Source organism: Scomber scombrus, chromosome 12, assembly GCF_963691925.1.
Source record: "Scomber scombrus chromosome 12, fScoSco1.1, whole genome shotgun sequence".
NCBI lineage: Eukaryota > Metazoa > Chordata > Actinopteri > Scombriformes > Scombridae > Scomber > Scomber scombrus.
Genome location: NC_084981.1, coordinates 14,637,074 through 14,657,255, shown reverse-complemented (window position 1 = coordinate 14,657,255; position 20,182 = coordinate 14,637,074). Strand labels below are relative to the sequence as shown.

The window sequence follows — 20,182 nt, the reverse complement described above, 5'->3', positions numbered from 1 at the left end:
AAAAAGTTTGAGAACAATGGAACCTGGGAATTAGTCCTCTGGTCAAGATCAAGGTAACTTTATTAATACCCGAAGGTAGATTTGGTTACAGTTTCAGGAGAGGGCATCTCAACATTCAAACAGATACACACATACTTTAGGCAAATGTCTTATGTTATTTTATGTTTATACTTAAACTATGTGAACAGGCAACACTGCTCTGTGGACCCATGCTTTAAAAAATAACACAAAAAAACTACATTTCATTCACATAAAATCAATCTCAGTATAATGAATGACACACATAAAAGCACTGGTACTACAGTCACTCTGCATAGTTTGAAGAAAATGCAAACAAAGTTGTAAAAAGTTGCATTGTACATGCTTTCCATCATTACACTGTCAGTGACAGCTGTTTATTTCATAGTGAGAAGTATAAGTTATTTTAAAAATGCATCTTTGTTGTGTTGATATCACTGATTTTCTGCTAGATGATTTCATACGTGGTGTCACACCTGACTTTAGTGTGGCAGTATTGTGCTTATGTTTAGTATTAAGAGTGATATCCTCTTTTTCCACCAATTAAATCTTGGTATGGATGGTCTATTAGGATTATTATTCAATCTCTCATTGTCTCTTTTATCATGCCAGCTGTATTATTAATTAATCAACATGTATCCCCTTCAGATATCTTTACATACAGGATGCACAACATGATATGGTGCAGCTGATCAGATAGCTGGAGTGGGTGTTGAATGTTATCATTCAAAATAGTCAAATTCAAACAAATCAGACAAAGGAGAGCTCTAAGTTTTCAGCGACGTTTCAGGTCAGCCATGGCAATAAGTGCTGCGTTCCAGCCGGGAGACCCCATCACACCACCACCTAAAGAAAAAAATACATAAAAGAATTGGTCTCGTTCTGTTAAGGGGAATCATAAACTGTTTGTCTGGTTACTTGACATCGCTATGGGACTTCTTTATCATCAGCAGTCAGGATAAGATCTCATCTAAAGGTCCAAAGGTTCTTTAATTGTGTTGTTCTAACACAAGACAACATAACATACATGATTATACTCATACTACTCCACACTCCAACTCAATATTCTGCAGAGGAGCCAGACTTAAAAACAAACCTGGATGACAGCCACTGCCACATAGATACAGTCCTTTTATTGGTGAACGATAGTCTGAGAGAGAGGGCAAAGGTCGTGCTAGGTAGAGTTGGTCCAATGACATTGATCCATGGAAGATATTCTGTAAAGATGATAGACCCAAATGTTTCTTTTAGATTCTTGATTTTGCAAGAAAAGCTATTTGTGCCATTTGTTTAATTATGCCATGTACATGAAGTTGTAATCAACAAAATACCTCCAAATACCATACAGAGTAGTGTGATGTGAACTTTGATTCTAACTCATGGGTTGTAGTAAAACTGCCTGTCACGATTAATTGCTTATATAACAGGTCTGTCCCTGAGTGGACAGCAAATGAAAGAACATTGTTGAGGACGCAAATTACTTCCTCATCCAGTGAACATTTGATTGTGTCAAACAAATCAGCTGTGTATCAACATTCAAATAGCTGCTCAGTTCTACAATGTCCGTAGTGTGTACCCCTCCAGTGAGCCCAAAGATCCTCTCCAGGTCTGGCGGAGCCAGGATGTCTCTTCCCACCACTGACTTTTTGAACCCCGGGGCATATTTCTCCACCCAGTCAAATGCTGAAGAGGCAGACAAACACATACAGGTGCTTTATCACTGTTTATCAGTTCACACTTAAAAGCTCTTTTGCTGTATTTTCATTTTAGAAGAAAAAAGAACTTCCTGAATTTTAACAGTCAGTATAAAAAAATATGAATTAGAGTTAAACACAGTCCAACCATCAGTTTTGAGACATTTAAAAGACATTTTTGAGGAATTTTAAATAAATGGGCATCTCATTCTGGAATAAATATCTTTAAAAATATGTGTAGAGGTGATGTACACTTTTGGCCTATTTTGTCCTATTTGTAGTCCTGGACCACTCTGTGTTTCTAACCAGTGTCTGCGTAGGCCTCTCTGTCCTGGTCTGTCCACTCCTTGCCATCGATGTGGTAGGGGGTGTATTGGGTGAACAGGGACACCACGTGACAGCCAGGGGGAGCTAGAGTAGGATCCAGCACAGAGGGGATGGTCATTTCAAGCATGGGCCTGGAAAAAATAGAAGATAAAATGAGATAAGATGGTGGGGAGTGAAGGGTGAGTCAGCTGTTGACAAGAAGTCACAGTGAGAGAATATAAGTTTCAGATGGTTGAAACTCCAGCTGAACTTCAAGGTTCTTCTTCATCAAGTGACTTCTGATACAACTGCTGGTTGAAGGTTACACATAAAGATGCCATCAAGCAAACAATATTAAATTAACTACTAACATTTTCAGTAAAACATGAAGACCTCATGCTCAGGAGGATTTATTACTTCTTCAAGGCTAAGGGTTATCTCTGACATAAGGATATGTGTACAACCCAGGCTGTGGAGGAAATATCTACACACAGTGCAGCTAGAGCACATCATCTTATAATTTTAATACATACTGTATAAGGAAAGACATTTTGAGCTAAGCACTCAAAATTATGTTTTACTTAATGCAATAAGTGGTATCCATTTGCTGCTGTGTGGTTAATCTTTAATCTTCTATAACAAGCACACAAAACTTAATATTTTTGCTACAGTAAGGAAAGTATGACTAGCTCTTATGTATGACATGAAAAGATGTTTGTACTATAACGTTATCTGAAACAGGTTTGTCTGTAACACGTCCCCTCCCTGTAATATCTCTTGCGTTATCAGCTAATAATTTCTGCTAAATGTCATAAAAGTAAATGGTTGAGTAATTAAGTTTGAGTGTGTAGATATGTGCACCTTGCTGAAGGACGTCCATTCATGGCCTCTTTGTAAGCAGTCTCCAGTACGTCCACACTTTCACAGTTGAGATGAATGGAGCACTGATGGTGCGGTCCAGGTTTATCATTTGGTGTGGGTAATGCTAGGAAGTTTGGTAGCTTGTCTATGGCCACTGTTTAGAAGGCAACAAAGAAAATCATACATGAATTCAGTATCTGCTCTAAGATTATGTATCATTTTCGTGTATAATTAACACCTTAACACTTGAACACTACTTTCTTGTTGTTTATGGTATGCACATTTCTGATGCACTGGTCTACTTTCAGTCATTTCTTATACATTTCATTTTCTTATACTCTCTTATACTTTCTGGAAAAAAAACACTCTTTTCACTCTTCCTCACTGCACTAGTACCTAGTCAGAAAAAAGCATTTACCAAATGACAAAAATGTCTATGTTTGGCACTGCAGTGATACTTTAACTATAATTACAACAACTCTCATACAGTATGCGGTGCCTAATCCCTTTAACCTTAAAGCTAAGACTGTGAAACTAAATTCTCCAAAAGCATGAAGACTATAAAGTCTAGAAAGCAACACACCAAAAAAGATCTGTTAAGTAAAGACTTCCTGAGTAATAAAGCCCTACAGCTCAGGCACTACTGTAATTAGTAAGCAGGGAACTACAAATAGCAACACACAGGAAGCTAAAGAACTCTCAACATCTTCTTAGCGTGTGTACTTTACTCAGTTTTATAATACCCCAAATTTTGAAACTTGTGTTTTCAGTACCAAGAGCTTAGGCAGTGACCTAATCTCACACTGTAATAATATACTGTATACAGGAGTGGAGGGCTAAAGAGATGATCCCTTCTGATACACTATATCTGTTTGTGCCTTAGTTCTGAGTCTCTATTGTCTTATACCTTCCAGTTTCTTTGCAACTGTGATTAGTGGTTCAACATGACAACACCAGAACTATTGTGTAAGTATGACAAAAGAAAGCAGGGTTTCATCTACATATATTCAGCATATGGGTGGAGAAACAACGCTTGCACTGAGCTAAAACATTGAGCCCAGCAGCTTGTACCTTAAGAGGCTCTTTTCTTTATTCTGATGGTGAGAGCCTTTGAAGGATACAGTCATTTTATAAAATCTCAAAACATAAAATCATGATTTGAGATTAGGATGACAGATACAGAAAATGCTTTACCATTGATTTTGGTGACAGGTGAGGTGTAATCTATCTGATCAACAGCTTTAATGAACTCTGGAGGAAGGGCACCCTACAAAAAAAAACCAAGAAGTTAGAATAAATCAAAGCCTGGTGCAATCCATACATGTGAAATTTTTTTCTCTATTACCTGTGGCATGAGCTTCTTGAAGGTGACGTATGGGGTTGCATTTGAAAGAACAACTTTACTGTGGATCTCAGTACCGTCTTTCAGCACCACTCCTCCAGCAGCACCATCAGCCCCAACCAGGACCTGTCCTACATCCTGCCAATGATACACATTTTACATACATAAAGACCAAAACGCAAACAGAATGATGTTATTTCTATTCAAATTGTAATAATCCATGCATTAATAAAACATCAAAACCACTGTACCTTCTCAGTGAAAATGTCTACACCATAGGATCGAGCAGCACTAGCAATAGCCTTGGACACGCCTCCCATGCCTCCCTCCACATAACCCCACGATCCCTTCTCCTTCTCCAACTCTCCCATCACATGGTGCAAAAGCACATACCTTCACAATGAGGCCATACAATCACAGCTTTAGTAAGGTTAATTTAATTCTGTGCAATCAAATTTGTTATGAGTGTTTGTCACAGGGTGCCCAAAAATGAGTCTCACCCACTACCAGGATTATGGGGACTGGTCATGGCTCCAATCACAGCGTCAGTAGCCAATGTTGCTCTCAATGGCTCAGACTCAAACCACCTATTAAGGATCTAAAATTAAAAAAACATAAATGAGTTATGATGCCGTCAATAGATAACAGTATACAGTACAATGCAAAACTATGTGTTAGCTTTAACAAACCTTCATTATTGGTGCAGTTACAATCTCATAAAAGTCTGGAATGTTTCTGCCCAATTTCAGACCTTGCAAGAAAAAGAAATGAGTGCACAATGAATAAATTGTTTATCAGACATCTAAACTGAGTTAAAAGTTTTATTTCCCCAGGCATGCATCCACCAACACACCGCATTTGACAATTGGCATAAGTGTTTTAGCTGCTGCCAGCCTCGTCCTCAGTGATCCGGCAGTGACACCTGGAATGTTTACAGGAGGGGCATCCAGAAGAGGGTGGATAGCTGCAGCTAGCTTGTCAAGGTGTTCAATAAAAGCTGGATAAGCCTGGGTACAGGTAAAAAACAAGTGTCAAGATGTCGGTGAGAGTAGGGGAAAAATATTGGAATAACTTTACTCTCGTAGAGAAATAAAGGAGAGTTTTTTTTCCAGTTAAAGCTACTATGACAAGAGCATAAATCTATAAGCACTCGGATGTAAATTACAGACTCCTGCGTGATATACAGCACTTCTAAATCACCTTTGCATCCTTCTGTGAAAATTTGCTAATCTCCTTCAGGTTCATGGTGAGATCTGCGCCCAGGGTGAGAGACCTTGGTGGGGCACCCCCCACTCCCTCCTCCAAAATGGGGGTGAAAGCATGGGGGTCCCGCATATACACCTTTAGCCCATGTTTCTGAGGACAAATGCACAACGATAAGGAAAAGTTATTTTAAAAATTGTTATTAAAAAAAATAAAGAGCAGCAAGGAATGTGACTTTGATATCTCTTCAATTCTGCTGAATTGATTAATTTATGCAACCTTGCTGTGTGATGTTATTTCTTCTGCAATTACCTTGAGCTCCAAGTCTGCGTATATATGGGGTCGTAACAAACTGAGTAAGTAGGAACACCTGGAGAAGTGGAAACCTGCACATGAGAGTTTTATTATTCTTACAGGGTTAGAATAATGTACATTTCTTTTCAACCTTACCTTACAGTGTGTTTCACAATGTGTGAAGCAATAAACACGTAAAAAATGACAAAACTGTGCATTAGCCAGAAGACACACTGATAATGTTCATTCAGTCCCTCATAGCTTCTTTGCTTGTAGTCGATATACAAAATCAAATCTCCTCCACCATTAAAGGGTGAGTTCACCCAAATTAAAGCAAAAATATACAGTATTTCTGTGTATACCGTTATGGTATGTAGCCATGCAGATAGGATTTGGTTTTATCTTACCAAGTTTTGAGATATCCATCTCTTAGATTTCTTACTCCCCATCAATATGATGGAAAGAAATGTAATATTGTTTGTGTTACTCAAAGCACTTGAAAGCACATCATTCCTGTGTTTGAAGTCCTGACAGCATGCTGTAAATGTTTTCAATTGGACTATTTATTTGTTAGAAAGTGGTTCCAACTACAGTAACTGTCAAGATAATATTAGTACTAGATACTGCTAGTAATACTAATGTGTATCGAATTTAGGTGAACCAATCTTTAAGACTTGGGTTGAGCCAAGATCATTTCCCAGCCAGAGGCCTCCCTACCAGGGAACAGCTCCTCTGACACAGCTGCTCCTCCCAGCAAATGTCTGCGCTCCAACACTGCTGTCTTCACTCCTCCCTTCTGAAGATAGGCAGCCTACACACACACACACACACACACACACACACACACACACACACACACACACACACACACACACACACACACACACACACACACACACACACACACACACACACACACACACACATACACTGAAAGTCTATTCCAGAAAGCAGGTTTAACTAATTCTGAGACTCACCCTGAACTCAGATTTGATGATCGCTGTGATTGAAACTCTGAGTTTACACTTCCAGATCAGCTGATCTGAGTTAAGCCCAGGTAAATTCATGCTGTATAATATTTGAATGTGAAGGCAAACCCCCATGTTCAAAGAAACAAATACCACATAAAAGCGGTAACCTTTTTGCAATTCTAACTCATTATACTCAGAAATTAAAGTCCCCAAACCACATTTTCAAAAAATCATCAATGTGCGAGTACAAGTACCCACTAGTGAGTAAATGAATTGAGTTACTTTTCACTGCCTGGGTCAGTGAGGAGTTCATGTCAGAGAAGCAAAAGAAAAACCTGATTGCAGTTATGCAAAGCATCAACCTCCATATGCTGAAAAGTTTCCAAGCAAATTTAATCAAGTGCTATGCTCATAGTTATGGGGTGCATGCAAAATAATCAACAAATAAAATATGATTGATATGATGTATTATGATAGAGCAAACTATTCAGCAGCATATAAAGGAGTTAAAATTTGCTCCACCTTGAACAGTCTATTGTGCTGATAATGCTTATATACTTTTATCTAAATACATTTTTGAATGCAGGACATGTTTAGTGTGGTATTAATAGTTTAAGGTTTTGCTGGTAGTACCACAACAGTGTTTTATCTAGGGTCACTAAAATCACTAAGCCGCCCCTACCTTTACCCTGTGGCGAGCCATAGACCCACAGTATACTGTATGTGTTGTAAAAAACAAGTATATGAACTCACTGCCACCAGTCCATTGTGCCCTGCAATGAAACAAAAAATGTGTCAGACAGTTTCTCTATAAATGTAAATCTTCAACAGAATTTCAAATTACTGAACAGCCTAAAGCTCAACTTCACCTGCCAGTAATTCAAATTCAAGTTTCAGTTACATTTTTGTTAAGAAAGAAAAAGAAACCTGACAGGTGCTTGTTGCCACCATCACATATTGATTGCATTGCAGTTTTACTTAATTGTTTTATAAACAAAAAAATGCATGCATGCACTAGTGAAATAACTTTTTTTGATGTGTTCATTAACTTGTGAAAGCTGCTCGGCAGTCATTTTTAAGTTCATTGAGTTTAAAGTTGAACACTTGAGAGGTAACTTGATCCTGCAAAGCATTTAAATACATGGAAAGAACAAGAGCCAGATCCAAATCACTCTTCTCAAAGGGTATATATCGAAATGATTTGGACAATCTTGATCACTTTTGCAAAAATAGCTGGAACATTGTCTCAACACTGTAAAGTCCGATGTGGTTGTTATGGCATAGCTGTTGTGTTTCTGCACTTTATTCCTGCAGTCCACTGATCTCACCTCCACCGATGACCAGCGCGTCATACTGGGATTTTAAAGCGGTGTGATTGGAACTGGATCTGGACCTGGACACTGTCCGCACTGCAGTCACAGCTCTCCGTCCCCGATCAGTCCACACCGTTGCAGCCATAGCAGAAGTTTGAGGCAAGATCCCACCTCGAAGTACGTCCCTCCCATTTTGCTCCTGGAGCCGCGTAAAGTAGATCCGGGTTTCCTACATCGAAGAATGACCTCCACCACTTGTAAACTATCCGGACTGGGGGGCGAAAAAACGCATCATTGTAGTTCAGTGGATACATGGGCCATTTGGAAACGTCAGTGCACGCACACATAGTCACATGACTTTACTGTAATAGTTCCACAAGAGCCATCAATGTGTAGTTATTTATTTACTGCCAATAAACAACAAAGTGTTTATTAATTAAAACATCTAAATTAATAAACCAAAGGGCCAAATTGTCTGTCAGAAACAGGAAATCGATTTTACTTATTTGTTTGTTTGTTTTTTGTTTGTTTTGTTTTTTTGTTTGTTTGTTTATGCTGATTGATTGTACTTCCCAAAAAGCAGAACATATTCATTTTAACATAAAGGAACAAAATTCAGTAACAAAAATAGGCAAACATGTAACAAGTAAATTTAGTTTGAGCTAAATTCAGAGTGAAGCGTCTGCTTGTCATTAGCCAGCAGACCACCTGGTGGCACAGTTGTTCCATTAAATCCAGCTCCACATCTGCTCATACAGCTTCAAGTTGCATCACCAGCAGTTATGTCTGTCAAAACTCATTGATTCAGACTACAGTATATTAGTGTGTAGTGTGACATGTTTTATACTGATAACAGCTTAAAGGACGGGTTCACAGTTTTTAAAGTCTGTCGTTAAACAATAGTAGAACGCAATAGTAGGTTTTTCTTGTTATAATCATTTCTGCTGTTCATACTAGCCATTATAAGTTCCCTTTATAATGTACAGATAGTGGAAGTGATAGGGAAAAGTATCTGAAGCTAATGTGAAGAAACACAAAGAGGGAATTTGATGCTAAAACACTGTCGCAGATATTAACTTGATACTGTGGATTTTGGCCCGCATCACATACATTTGAAGATGGTCTTTTTATAGCCAGTATGGAGAAATCATTACAGTGAGGAAACCTCTTTCAGTGTTCATACAGGTACCTCTGACTTCAGACTTTTTCTAGATTTTTGGAAATATTGAATATATAAAAACAAAAGATATAAGAATGTTTGCATGTGAAAACCATCATGTGCACCACAGAGCACATGTAAACTGTGGATATACATACTGCATGTACAGTGTATAGTTGTTTGTAAAGATGAATATACAATATCAAAAAGTACAGTTCAAGACATCCTCTTGGTTGGACACAAGTCATCTCACATTAAGGGCCTATGCCTTAAGAGTTTAAGATGAGCTCTTAACACAGAATGGTTTCCTAGTGCTGCTGTTGAAGCTGTCATATTGGCGTAGTGGTTCACTTACCATGCATTAATAAGATGAGAGGCCATGGATCATGCATTGGGCCAGAAGTAGATTGTCTGCTAGCATCCATAGGAAGGGACAGTGTCAACTGCTAAAAAAAACTAAACACAGCAGAGCATAAGCAAGTTATCCTCTCATCTTGTCTGTATAATGTGAATTTTTGACTATGTTTTGCTTAGACAGTGTAAAACAATTCCTCTGGCTTACATAGACTGTGCACTCTCTTGGCTGAGGGAATGAAATGAGGTGTTATGGTGATCTAGGGTTTCCCGCTAGACCGAACATGCCTCTCCCTTGGTGTATTAGAGCAGCATTAGTTTCACAGAAGAGAAATTACCCTGATATGCTGTATGCTTGGTTTTCCTTTAAGGAACGTCTGCGGACAACAGCCAATCAACCATAACTAGATCAGAAGCAGGAGATTTTGTTCTTGTAAGCAGAAATTAACACTTCATTCCCCTTTGTCGGCAGAAATCCAACACTGCAGCCCTTGAAGGCTCTTCCAGGCAATAAAGGAGAAAATTCAATTATGTGAATATAACAGCACCACACCAAAACACAATTACCTCACTTTCTGGAAAAAAGTGCTCCTTTTCCTGCAGGCAGAGAGGTTCAATGAAGATGGTAGGCCTGGAGACATTTAACTGACATCTCTCAGCCTTCATAATTATTAAATCATAGACGACTGTCTCAATAAAAGGTGCAGAATGAAAATTTGAGTGTCTTAAGAGCTTCTTTCCTCATTGTAGAATCTATGGTACTTATAGTATTTACAATAGGTAAAATCAAGGGTGAATCACATAAAGAAAACAAAATGATCTTTGATATAATAATACTGTGTCATGTTTTCTGAATAAAAAGTCAAATCAAAACTACAAAATAATTGAGGTGTGGTGTGTTTCTGTAAATTATGTGTCTGTGTGTAGTATTTAGACATAATGCTTTGTGGCCAATGAGCCCTTCAACTAATTGAACAAAAGCAATGATCAATGGCTAGATTAATGACTAGCACTTTTGTTAATTAAGTGATATCTTGCTTAAGTCATTTTTCTGACTGCATAATTCTTTTGGTCAGACAAAATAAATAATTCAAATGTGTTATGTGGGGCTCTGGGAAATTGTGAAAGATGAATATTTTGTTAAATTTTACATTAATCAAAGTAATCATTAGTTGAAGCATGTTTTTTTTCTTCTGAAAATCTTGTCCTTTAATAAATGTATTTGAATGAAATACATTGCAGTAGAAGCTCAAACAATTGACATTTTTTATTATTTATATACTAAACATATTATTATTCTATAATTGTAAATTATTTTAGTGCCACAATTAATATATTACAAATTATTTATTACATTATATTATAAATAATTAGGTAATTGTGATTGTCAATTGTTTATGTGTTTGTATGTGTTTACCAAGTTTTACTCATGTTGTGTGGGGATATAACACTTTACACTGTCACATTGTGGGCACTCACTTGCTTTTTGAGATAAAATGTCCCAATAACTTAAATCATAAAATGTTATTATGAGACTTGGTTTAAACCACTGTGTGTGTGTGTGTGTGTGTGTGTGTGTGTGTGTGTGTGTGTGTGTGTGTGTGTGTGTGTGTGTGTGTGTGTGTGTGTGTGTGTGTGTGTGTGTGTGTGTGTGTGTGTGTGTGTGTGAGAGAGAGAGAAGGAGGTTATTGGTGTGGAAGTCAGTGGATTGTATCACCAGTGAAGATTGACCTAATTTTAGTTTTTACATTGCTTGATGGGATCAGTGCTGACTATCCTTACTGACAGAATAATCACGTGTTGAATTAATTATTGTTGAATTGATCAAGAAGCTGAGCTGTCAAGAATTGGATGAATCAAGCCACAGTCTATGGTCTCTCAAATACCTTAAACTTAGTTAAACATGCTAATGAAAAAAAACAACACTTTTCTTGTGGGGATATACACTCTTAGACACCAGTTTTAAGTTTCAAAGTTGCAGCAATGAGTAAAACACAACAAATTTGATATAAATAAATGCATTAAATATAATCCATATTTATACAATAATCTTGTATACTTTGTTTTCTTCTTGACAATTTAAGACATGTATTTCAGATTGACCTACAGTGACCTAAAGGTAGGCCTATGTCTTTTAGAAGTTCTCAGAGATGCACTTACTGTGTATAATAATATCCATGTCATGTGCCACATGACAGGGTTTGAAGTCTTCACCAAAATGCAACCAAGAGGGACAAGTGTATTATCCAATAGCGTGAGCAGAGTCTAGCTATTGTAGCCAATCAGAATCCATTTCCGTGTCGCGGCCTGCGGTGTGGCTCGATGTGTATTTGTCCGCTTCGGCCTCCCCTTGCTTGGCTCTGGCTGGGAAGGAAAGAAGCGGGGAGAGGGAATGGTGTAACGGGCAAGCAGCTCCGAAACCAGCCCTAGGGAATGCAAAACTTTGTGGCTGAAATCGACCACAATACGCTGTCTCTGCGTGCCTGAAGACTTATTAAAACATCACCTCGTTTCTCATGGAAGCAGATGGATTTGTGAGGAGGCGTCGGATGACAGCGGAGACTGCAGGCAATGATCCCGGTGTTGCGGGCGCATCTGCCGGGGCAGAAGTTCGATGGCTGGGAGGCAGGTTTTGGGTAGTTTCGGAAAGTATTGTGGGAAGCCTGACACCTCGAATCGCTGGCGAGACAGAATTGCAGACTGTTGATTTGATCCGTACAGCACAAGATCAAACAGAGGACTCTGAACCAGACTATGAGGGTTTACCACAGGGAGCCTCCACCAGCACCCACATGTTGGCTGGAGCCGTGGCCGGGATCATGGAGCACTGCCTCATGTTCCCCATCGACTGTGTCAAGGTAGCATAGCTGAGTGGCTGACGAGCTGATCCAAGACTTTGTGTGTTTGTTCTCTGTGCTTTCACTGACTGTGGAAATCATATCTTAGAAGTTAGCCAACATGTTTGTTAGCATAGCTCGTTAGCTAAACACGCTGCAGAGCTCGAGGATGAGGACAAGGTCAGCTAGCGTCTCACACCCCTCTTAGCTAACTTGTTAGCATGCTACAATAACAACAACAATAATAATGCATTTAATTCTTACCACACCTTTTATTAGCAGCGAGTATTGAAGTCAATTCAACTGTGACTAACATTAGCTGAAGGCTATGGTTATTATGACAACCTTAAAGCTGGGTCAAACACAACATCCCAGTTGGCTACTTGGTTTAAAACACTAGGTTAAATATCAAATTCATATTGCGCAATTAATATGTATATGTGTAAATGTATAAGAAAATCTGAGCTGACTAATTTAATGAGTCACTTTAAAGGTTGTTAAACTGCATCAACAGTTCAGGAAGTATAAGTAAGTATAAGTAAAACTATGGTCGTTGTTTATCAAAAGCAAGGGCTACTGGTTGAATGATTTTGTTTCTATTAACTTCGCCCTGTCAGCCACTGTTACCACAAGAAACATAGAAATGATGCCGTGTTTGAGACAAGTTGCCTCTCTCAGTCAACAGCGGTCCATGTGTTGACCCCTCCCCTCCCCTCAAAAGACCGTATTATATGGTCGGTTTGTTGAGAGACACACAAAAAAGGCTTCTGATCACATGTGAGGCATACAACTATTCTGGGCCAGTTCTCATCATGTGGTCCTGTTTGTTTTGTATGAGCTAGTTGTATTTGGGAGGAAAAACAGGTAAAGCGGCATGGTCTGTTGCCCCCAGAGGTCAGCTAGTTCTGGTCTTGCAGTCGTGATGATTGAATAAGGCAGGCACAGGTCCAGGTCAGGACATAACATAAGTGACAATGAGCTTAGTACAGTCAGCTGTCCATGTCAGACTGAAAAGCTGTTCATACGCTGAGGCTTCATCCATGTCTCTTCCACCTGCAGTCTACCTCCGTTACAGCATGCAGAGCCCTGAACCTGGACGAGGCCACTGTTTACAGAGCCTTCTGGTGTGTTTGCTACACTGCTAATCAATTCCAGCTTCTCTCTGTGCAAGGCACAGGAATTTAGGAGCATTGTGACTCAGCAAAATGACATTTCTTGCCCATAATCAACAAGACATATTATACAGAGAAACAGATATTTCAGAAAATTAAGAAATATTTGAGAGGCATCTAACATGTTTCCTTGTTTACAGTCAATAGAGGTTTCCCTATTCCCATATCAAGGCTTTTCCTCGTGTCTGCACTTGTTTTGTAAATACAGTTTTGAAAAGGCTGATACTCTAGTTTAATGTGTCCTAAATCCCAGTAATTAGTTGTGGATTTTTAAAAAAGCGTGTTGCATTTGCAGATCTGTCAGAGTGTGTACTGCACAGCAAACATGAATGGGATTTCCAGTCATTGAAAGGAATCAAAAAGATCTTTTTTGTATTCTACCAGGATTGATGGAGATTGTGTTTACATTGAGTACGAAGGTCATTGCTTTTTAGATATGCAAACATACTATAGATAAACACAGCGCTGTGCTCAGCTTAGACCTGTACCACTGTTAGCTAAAACGTCTTTGGGCTCTGCATTCCTTCGCAGTTGTATAGAGTGACATGAGGCCATGTTTATGCTTTGCTACAGCACTACATGCACACACACACACACACAGATGCACATACACACACGCAGTAGGGTGTAAGTTTGTCCATTCAGCTGGAAGTTTGGTATTTAGGGATTATGTCTCTGCTAGTTCCTCAAAGACAGACAGACTCACCCAGTCCCCTGGCAACCCTCGCTAAACACCAAATAGCAGGTGCCTGAAACACTGATCCCTTGCACTTGTCCTTTAAAACAACATTGATTTATCTCAATATGTGTGCATGTATGTGTGTGTTAAGAGGAGGACAGAAAGATGTGCTTTAGGGCCAGTGGGAAAAGAGGCTTACAGGAAATCAGCTATGTCCCTTTGTGACCTTGGAGCCTGTAAGGCCATACTTCCTTCTATTCAATTATGCATGTACACCAGCACACACTACACACAATGTCCCACACCTCATTTCCCTTATTTGACCCCTATTCACACGGCAGTTTTTTTAGGACTCTTCACATTGCCATGCTATTCATTGCAGTACGTGTTGTGTTACAAAATTTAAATTTCAAATTAATTCAACTTTGCACATATTTTGACCGTGCCCATGTCAAAATTTGACGTCACAAACCTTTGTATGTGAGACGCAAGCAAATGTGTTGACTTTGAACTTAACTACATTCCACCTTTTCCTCTTTTCCAGACAAGAATGCAAAGCCTCCAGCCCGACCCCGCAGCTCGCTACAAGAACGTGATGGATGCCCTCCGCCGAATTATAGCCACAGAGGGAGTCTGGCGGCCAATGAGAGGGCTGAATGTGACAGCTGTTGGGGCGGGGCCTGCCCACGCCCTCTATTTTGCCAGCTATGAGAAACTCAAAAAGACTCTAAGTGATGTCATTCACCCAGGGGCTAACAGTCATTTGGCTAATGGTACCATAAAACATACATATGCACACACGAGCAGTAACATAAAATGACACATACTGTGCAGATGCTTTGTAGCCATCTTAACTTTGATCACTGTAAATCTGTTGATATGTAGGATGACAGGCCTGACTTGACCAACTTCAAGCCCAATGCCACGCACCCTCAATGAGATCTCTGTGGAGCTGCTGAGTCAGCCTAATCCGTAAATAGAGCAGACATGGCCTGACCAGTTCTAAAAACCCCTGGCAGGATGTCAAACTGAACAGAACCTTTTCATAGCTACGGCTGTATACTTTGAGGAAGTACCAGGGACAGTTGGGAGTTCAACAAACCTATTTTGATCAAGTTCATCTCAGTGACCTCAACTCCAGTATAGAAAGAGATACAACCAGAAATTGATTTGCTCTCGTTGTCAACCTATTCCTTATTCCTTGTTCTCCCTACTCTCTCTCTTCCCCTCTTTTCCAGTAGTGGGAGGCTGGGTAAGTCCTCTTTCTCCCATCTCATCTGCTCTCTCCTCTGTTGGTCCTGTATTTTGAAGCTTTTGGGTTTGGTTCAAATCTCTCAAATGAGGAATGAACTGCCTTGTCCACTAGGTGTCTCTCTTTGTTCAGGTTTGGCCTACTGAACTCAGTCAGATGTTAACTCTTTTTTACACCTTTGCAACTAGCCTTCAAGTATGCGCCAATTCTGCTAATATGATATATGTATTTGTTTAAGCATGACATGCATACCTTTAGGAATAAGAAAGGAAGGGTTCTTAATGCTGCAAGTATTTTTCTTACTCATTCTCTGCCTCTACTGCAATGTGTGTTTTTCCTGGTTATCGCACAGTGTAGTAATTTCCAAGCTTTATTTGTTTCAGGAACAGCTGGGTGTGTGGCCACTCTGCTTCATGATGCAGCCATGAACCCAGCCGAAGGTAAGGGCAGCATTTTATTGTAGACTACTGTGTGTCTGTGTCCACAAATTGGGAATAGAATTAGTATGTGTGTGAAGATATTTTTTCGGAGAAGAAACTTACAGGTGCCACGCGTGAGTCAGCCATCTGCACATGGTGGCCTTAACCCCACAATCTCATATATTGACTTTCACAGCTGCCTTCACTCCACCTGCCCAAACATGTCCACAGAAGGACATTGGTCAGAGTCTTTGTGTGCAGCTGTTGGATGAGGTGCAGCTGTCTGAGCAAAAGCTGCTACTAAAATGACACACGATATCTTACTGTATGTTTATTTGTTCAAAAGTTAGAGGTAAAGGCTTACTAATTTCTGTTTTTCTTTTTATGTGTCTATTTTTCACTGCAAACCGTGGACAAATTTGACCTTCTTCATCATAACATCCACCCATGCATCCTTAGTCGTGAAGCAACGCATGCAGATGTATAATTCGCCCTACCGCGGCGTGTTGGACTGTATACGCGCCGTGTGGCAGAGAGAGGGTGCTGCAGCATTCTACCGCAGCTACACCACCCAGCTCACCATGAACGTGCCCTTCCAGGCGCTCCACTTCATGACCTACGAGTACCTTCAAGAGCTGCTTAACCCCCAAAGACAGTACAACCCCTCATCCCACATGTTGTCCGGAGCTTTGGCTGGGGCCATCGCAGCTGCAGCCACCACACCTCTGGATGTCTGCAAGACCCTACTCAACACCCAGGAGTCTGTAACCCTCAGCTCCCTGTCCTCAAGCCAAGGCCCCGGCCAGAGCCAAGGCCAAGGAGCCCACAGACAAATCTCAGGCCTGGCCCATGCCTTCCGGACAGTTTATAGGCTGGGCGGCCTGCAGGGCTTCTTCAAGGGAGTCCAGGCGAGGGTCATCTACCAGATGCCCTCCACAGCCATCAGCTGGTCAGTGTATGAGTTCTTTAAGTATGGACTCACCAAGCACCAGCACAACAAGAGGAGACTGCAGCAAATGGAAGCTGACACGTAAATTGTCTCCTCATATAGCTCTGCCCTCCCTGTGGGGAGAAGATGAAGTCAATACGCACATAGAATTTGATTGAAGCCCACCTCAGTTGTCCCATCCCTTTCAGACATAGCCGATAAGAAAGACATCTTTGAAGACAGTTTGAATAGAAATGTTCCTGCTACACCATTTCAAGACTAGGCATTGTTTGAGTTATGTTGTTTTTCTGTACTAGGAGACAAACATTTACACAGTATTATAGAGCTAGTTTATCTGGAGTTTTTTTTTTTTTTAAACCATTCTAGTGACCAGTCCAACTGAAGAAAATTGATGAACGCACAAGTTTTGAGATGGAGATGTTGTCAGCAGAGGGCAGTAGTGGTACTTTAACTGGTAGTTTCACATGCTTTGCTGTCCTAGGATCAGATTTAAGAAATGAAAATGACAACTGACTCCTACAGTTATACAGACCCTTCTCCAGATTCATGAATTCACATTTTTGAATATCCAACAGAATATTACTCACAATAATCCAAGACCAGACAAGTTGTTTGTTATTGGTGTCTGGTTGGGGCTACACAAAGGCATTCATATATTAATAAGTATTCCATTCACATTTAAATGCAAATGAAGCATGGCTGAGGTCATTTTGTTGATAATGCAACACACTCATTTACTGACTTCGATTAGTGACCAGATACTTTTTATATCTAACATAATAAACAAAAATGAAGACCACAATATAAATATATATATTTGGATTAATTGTACTGTGCAAATAGTCCAATATTATGATTGGCTCCACAAATGGACAAAGAGACCATGGATCGTTTGAGTTTCCCTTTTTGTTTGGCTATTGGCAGTCAAAAGAATGAATATGAATAATTAGTTTCTTTGCCCTATCTAATGTCAAAGTTAATGATTGTTGCCTATAATAGAATTTTGAAAAAGAAATACCAACTTTCAGTTATTCTGAAGTTTCGGAAGTGTATGTTTATTTTAACTGAAGTTGATTTCTCAAATGTTATTTTATTTCCAGAAAATATATTGGTTTAATTTTTTTTCTTACGTTCCCATTTATATGCTTAACCAACCCTTGTATCATGGAACTACTCACCATTATTGCCTTGTGTACCAGTTTGGCAAAGCAGCATTAAGATGGCCATTCCTGTGAATTAACTGTAGCTATCAGCCTCTTTTCATCTTGTGAACTACTGAGTGTCGATACCTAGCAAACTGGCTGCATAAAATGTACGGAGCTCCAAAAATAAGGAATTTTGCAAAAATGTATGAGGAGTTCAGTATCCCAAAAGTCAAATCGTACCCCTGTTGAGTACACATTAATGGAAGCTGTCATTCTTATTGATTGAAGTCTGATTGTTTCTGACACTGAATTGCACTCAAATAAAAACTGAGCAGTGGGGCTTTATCCACTGTTCTTAAATGATGGAAGCTCCTTTGATGTATTTCTTTTAAATGTATCTTGAATACTGCCAATAATGTGAAGATGACTTAATAGAAGAGATTTCTTGCATGTTTACAGGTCATCACCAAAGGGATGGTCTAAATTTATTTGTTTTCCTCGTGAATAGAAACTAAATAATTGGATGGATGACAAGTATACAATGCCCAAACTCACATCTGTACAGCCAGACACACATTGGCAAGTTTGTGTGTGTTTTCAGGTTTAATTTATTTTTAGTTTGAGGCAGGTACAGTTGTTTAGTCTTGAACGCAGGTGCAGATCTCAACTTTGACCCTCAAGACTGAAAACACCATTTGAGCTAGTGGACACATAGCCTGTGTAAAAACAGCTAGGAGAGAGAATCTTTGGAATTCAGCAAATGTTAGTGTAGAATGGTGTAAAAAATGACTTGCAATAAGCCATATAAAATGATGACGATTTTTTAAATAAATCTGTGCAAATGTATAACAATGGTAATTGTTAGAGAATATAGAATTGGCTATCTAAATCCAGGCTTGTCATCATTTTTGTCTCATCAGATTCAGATCAACTTTATTGTCCCACACAGAGAAATTTGAGAAATCTAAATCAGTCAATCCAAAATCAGTAAAATCAAATTTGATATAAAAGTTCAAGTGACCAGCTAAGAGACCTGTTGATTAAACCTGCATGTTATATAGGTTGATGGCTTGGGGAATAAGAGTTCTTGTATCTACTTTAGATAAAATACACTTTAATGTCCCAATGGAGATTTGTCTCAGGCAAAAGTGCTACGCAGAGCTGCAGTCGAGCAATACATGACAATACAATACATAGTTGAAAGAATACATAACTGACAGGACAACACAACACAAAATACATGGCAATGCATGCACAAAAGGACAAAGCAGTGGTGCCCTCGTGCAAAATGTGCTGAACACAGCTGCAGTCACACAATGCATTGCTTATCAACAAATGCATGACTCTCAAAACAATGCAATGGTGCATTTGAGTAAAAAGTGGTGCACACAGCTGCAATTAAACAATAGCAATACCGGTCATAATCAATATAATTCAAGACCGCTCAGACAATGCAATGGAGCACTCGGATAACAAATTAAATACATCTAGCTAGAAGACGATATTGCATATGACCCATAATAAAGAAATCAGCTGTAGTTCACATTGTAATAAAATAAATTAAATCTTTAAGATAAAATCATAAAATATAATGTCTACTAAAAATCTGCAGTTCTACTTCCTTACAACACCTCTGCACTGTGCTTGAGGCACTACAACATCGAAGCTTGAGCTTGTTCTTTAGTAGTGCAATAGAAGTTGGAACAAAGGAAAGCTTTTACATTTGCTTCTTCCTGAAGGTAATAATTCATATTGCGGCAATAATTATTGTTAATAACACCTGTTTTGAGTTGTCTTTGTAGAGGTCCCTTACCCCAGGTCAGGTTGTTGCTGCGACTGAATTTAGGGAGAAGGAGATGTGCACGATGCTTTAAAAGTTTTTCTAGCTTTTGGAGGTTGAGGTTCGTGCACAGGCTAGGGGTTGTTTCTTGGTCAATGCCTTGGTCTTGATCAATGGGGATTGGGTTTACTGTATGCTGTTGTCTTTATGCTCTTGTAAGTCCTTCACATGAACATAGGTGTCTGATGGCAGTTTACCAACCTCTTATCATCCCCTGTCCTGTTTTGAGTTTTCTGTGTAGAGGTCTCTTTCCCCATGTCAAGTTGTTGCTGCAACTGAATTTGGGGTGAAGGGGATGTGTACTATGCTACTGTGGCTCTTAAGGTAAGTGCTGACTTCTTGTGACTTTAACATTCTGGCTAGATGTTGCTTCT

The 20,182-nt window shown here is 39.4% G+C and overlaps 2 protein-coding genes across 2 annotated transcripts; one reads left to right on the top strand and one right to left on the bottom strand.

The window, feature by feature from the left end:
• Window positions 1-42: 42 nt before the first annotated feature.
• Window positions 43-8,256, bottom strand: pyroxd2 (pyridine nucleotide-disulphide oxidoreductase domain 2). Its single transcript, XM_062429959.1, has 16 exons — window positions 8,018-8,256; window positions 7,443-7,462; window positions 6,436-6,529; window positions 5,737-5,810; window positions 5,422-5,577; window positions 5,075-5,228; window positions 4,911-4,972; window positions 4,722-4,819; window positions 4,473-4,614; window positions 4,225-4,359; window positions 4,074-4,146; window positions 2,880-3,033; window positions 2,019-2,170; window positions 1,595-1,701; window positions 1,115-1,235; window positions 43-864 (listed from the first exon to the last, which is right to left on the bottom strand). Exons 1-16 carry the CDS (start codon window positions 8,145-8,147, stop codon window positions 794-796), a joined length of 1,743 nt encoding a protein of 580 aa, XP_062285943.1. The 5' UTR covers window positions 8,148-8,256; the 3' UTR covers window positions 43-793.
• Window positions 8,257-11,859: 3,603 nt separating this feature from the next.
• On the top strand, window positions 11,860-18,331 carry slc25a28 (solute carrier family 25 member 28). Its single transcript, XM_062429960.1, has 4 exons — window positions 11,860-12,373; window positions 14,748-14,976; window positions 15,839-15,895; window positions 16,334-18,331. The coding sequence occupies exons 1-4, from the start codon at window positions 12,032-12,034 to the stop codon at window positions 16,906-16,908; spliced, it is 1,203 nt and encodes a 400-aa protein (XP_062285944.1). The 5' UTR covers window positions 11,860-12,031; the 3' UTR covers window positions 16,909-18,331.
• The last annotated feature ends 1,851 nt before the right edge of the window (window positions 18,332-20,182 follow it).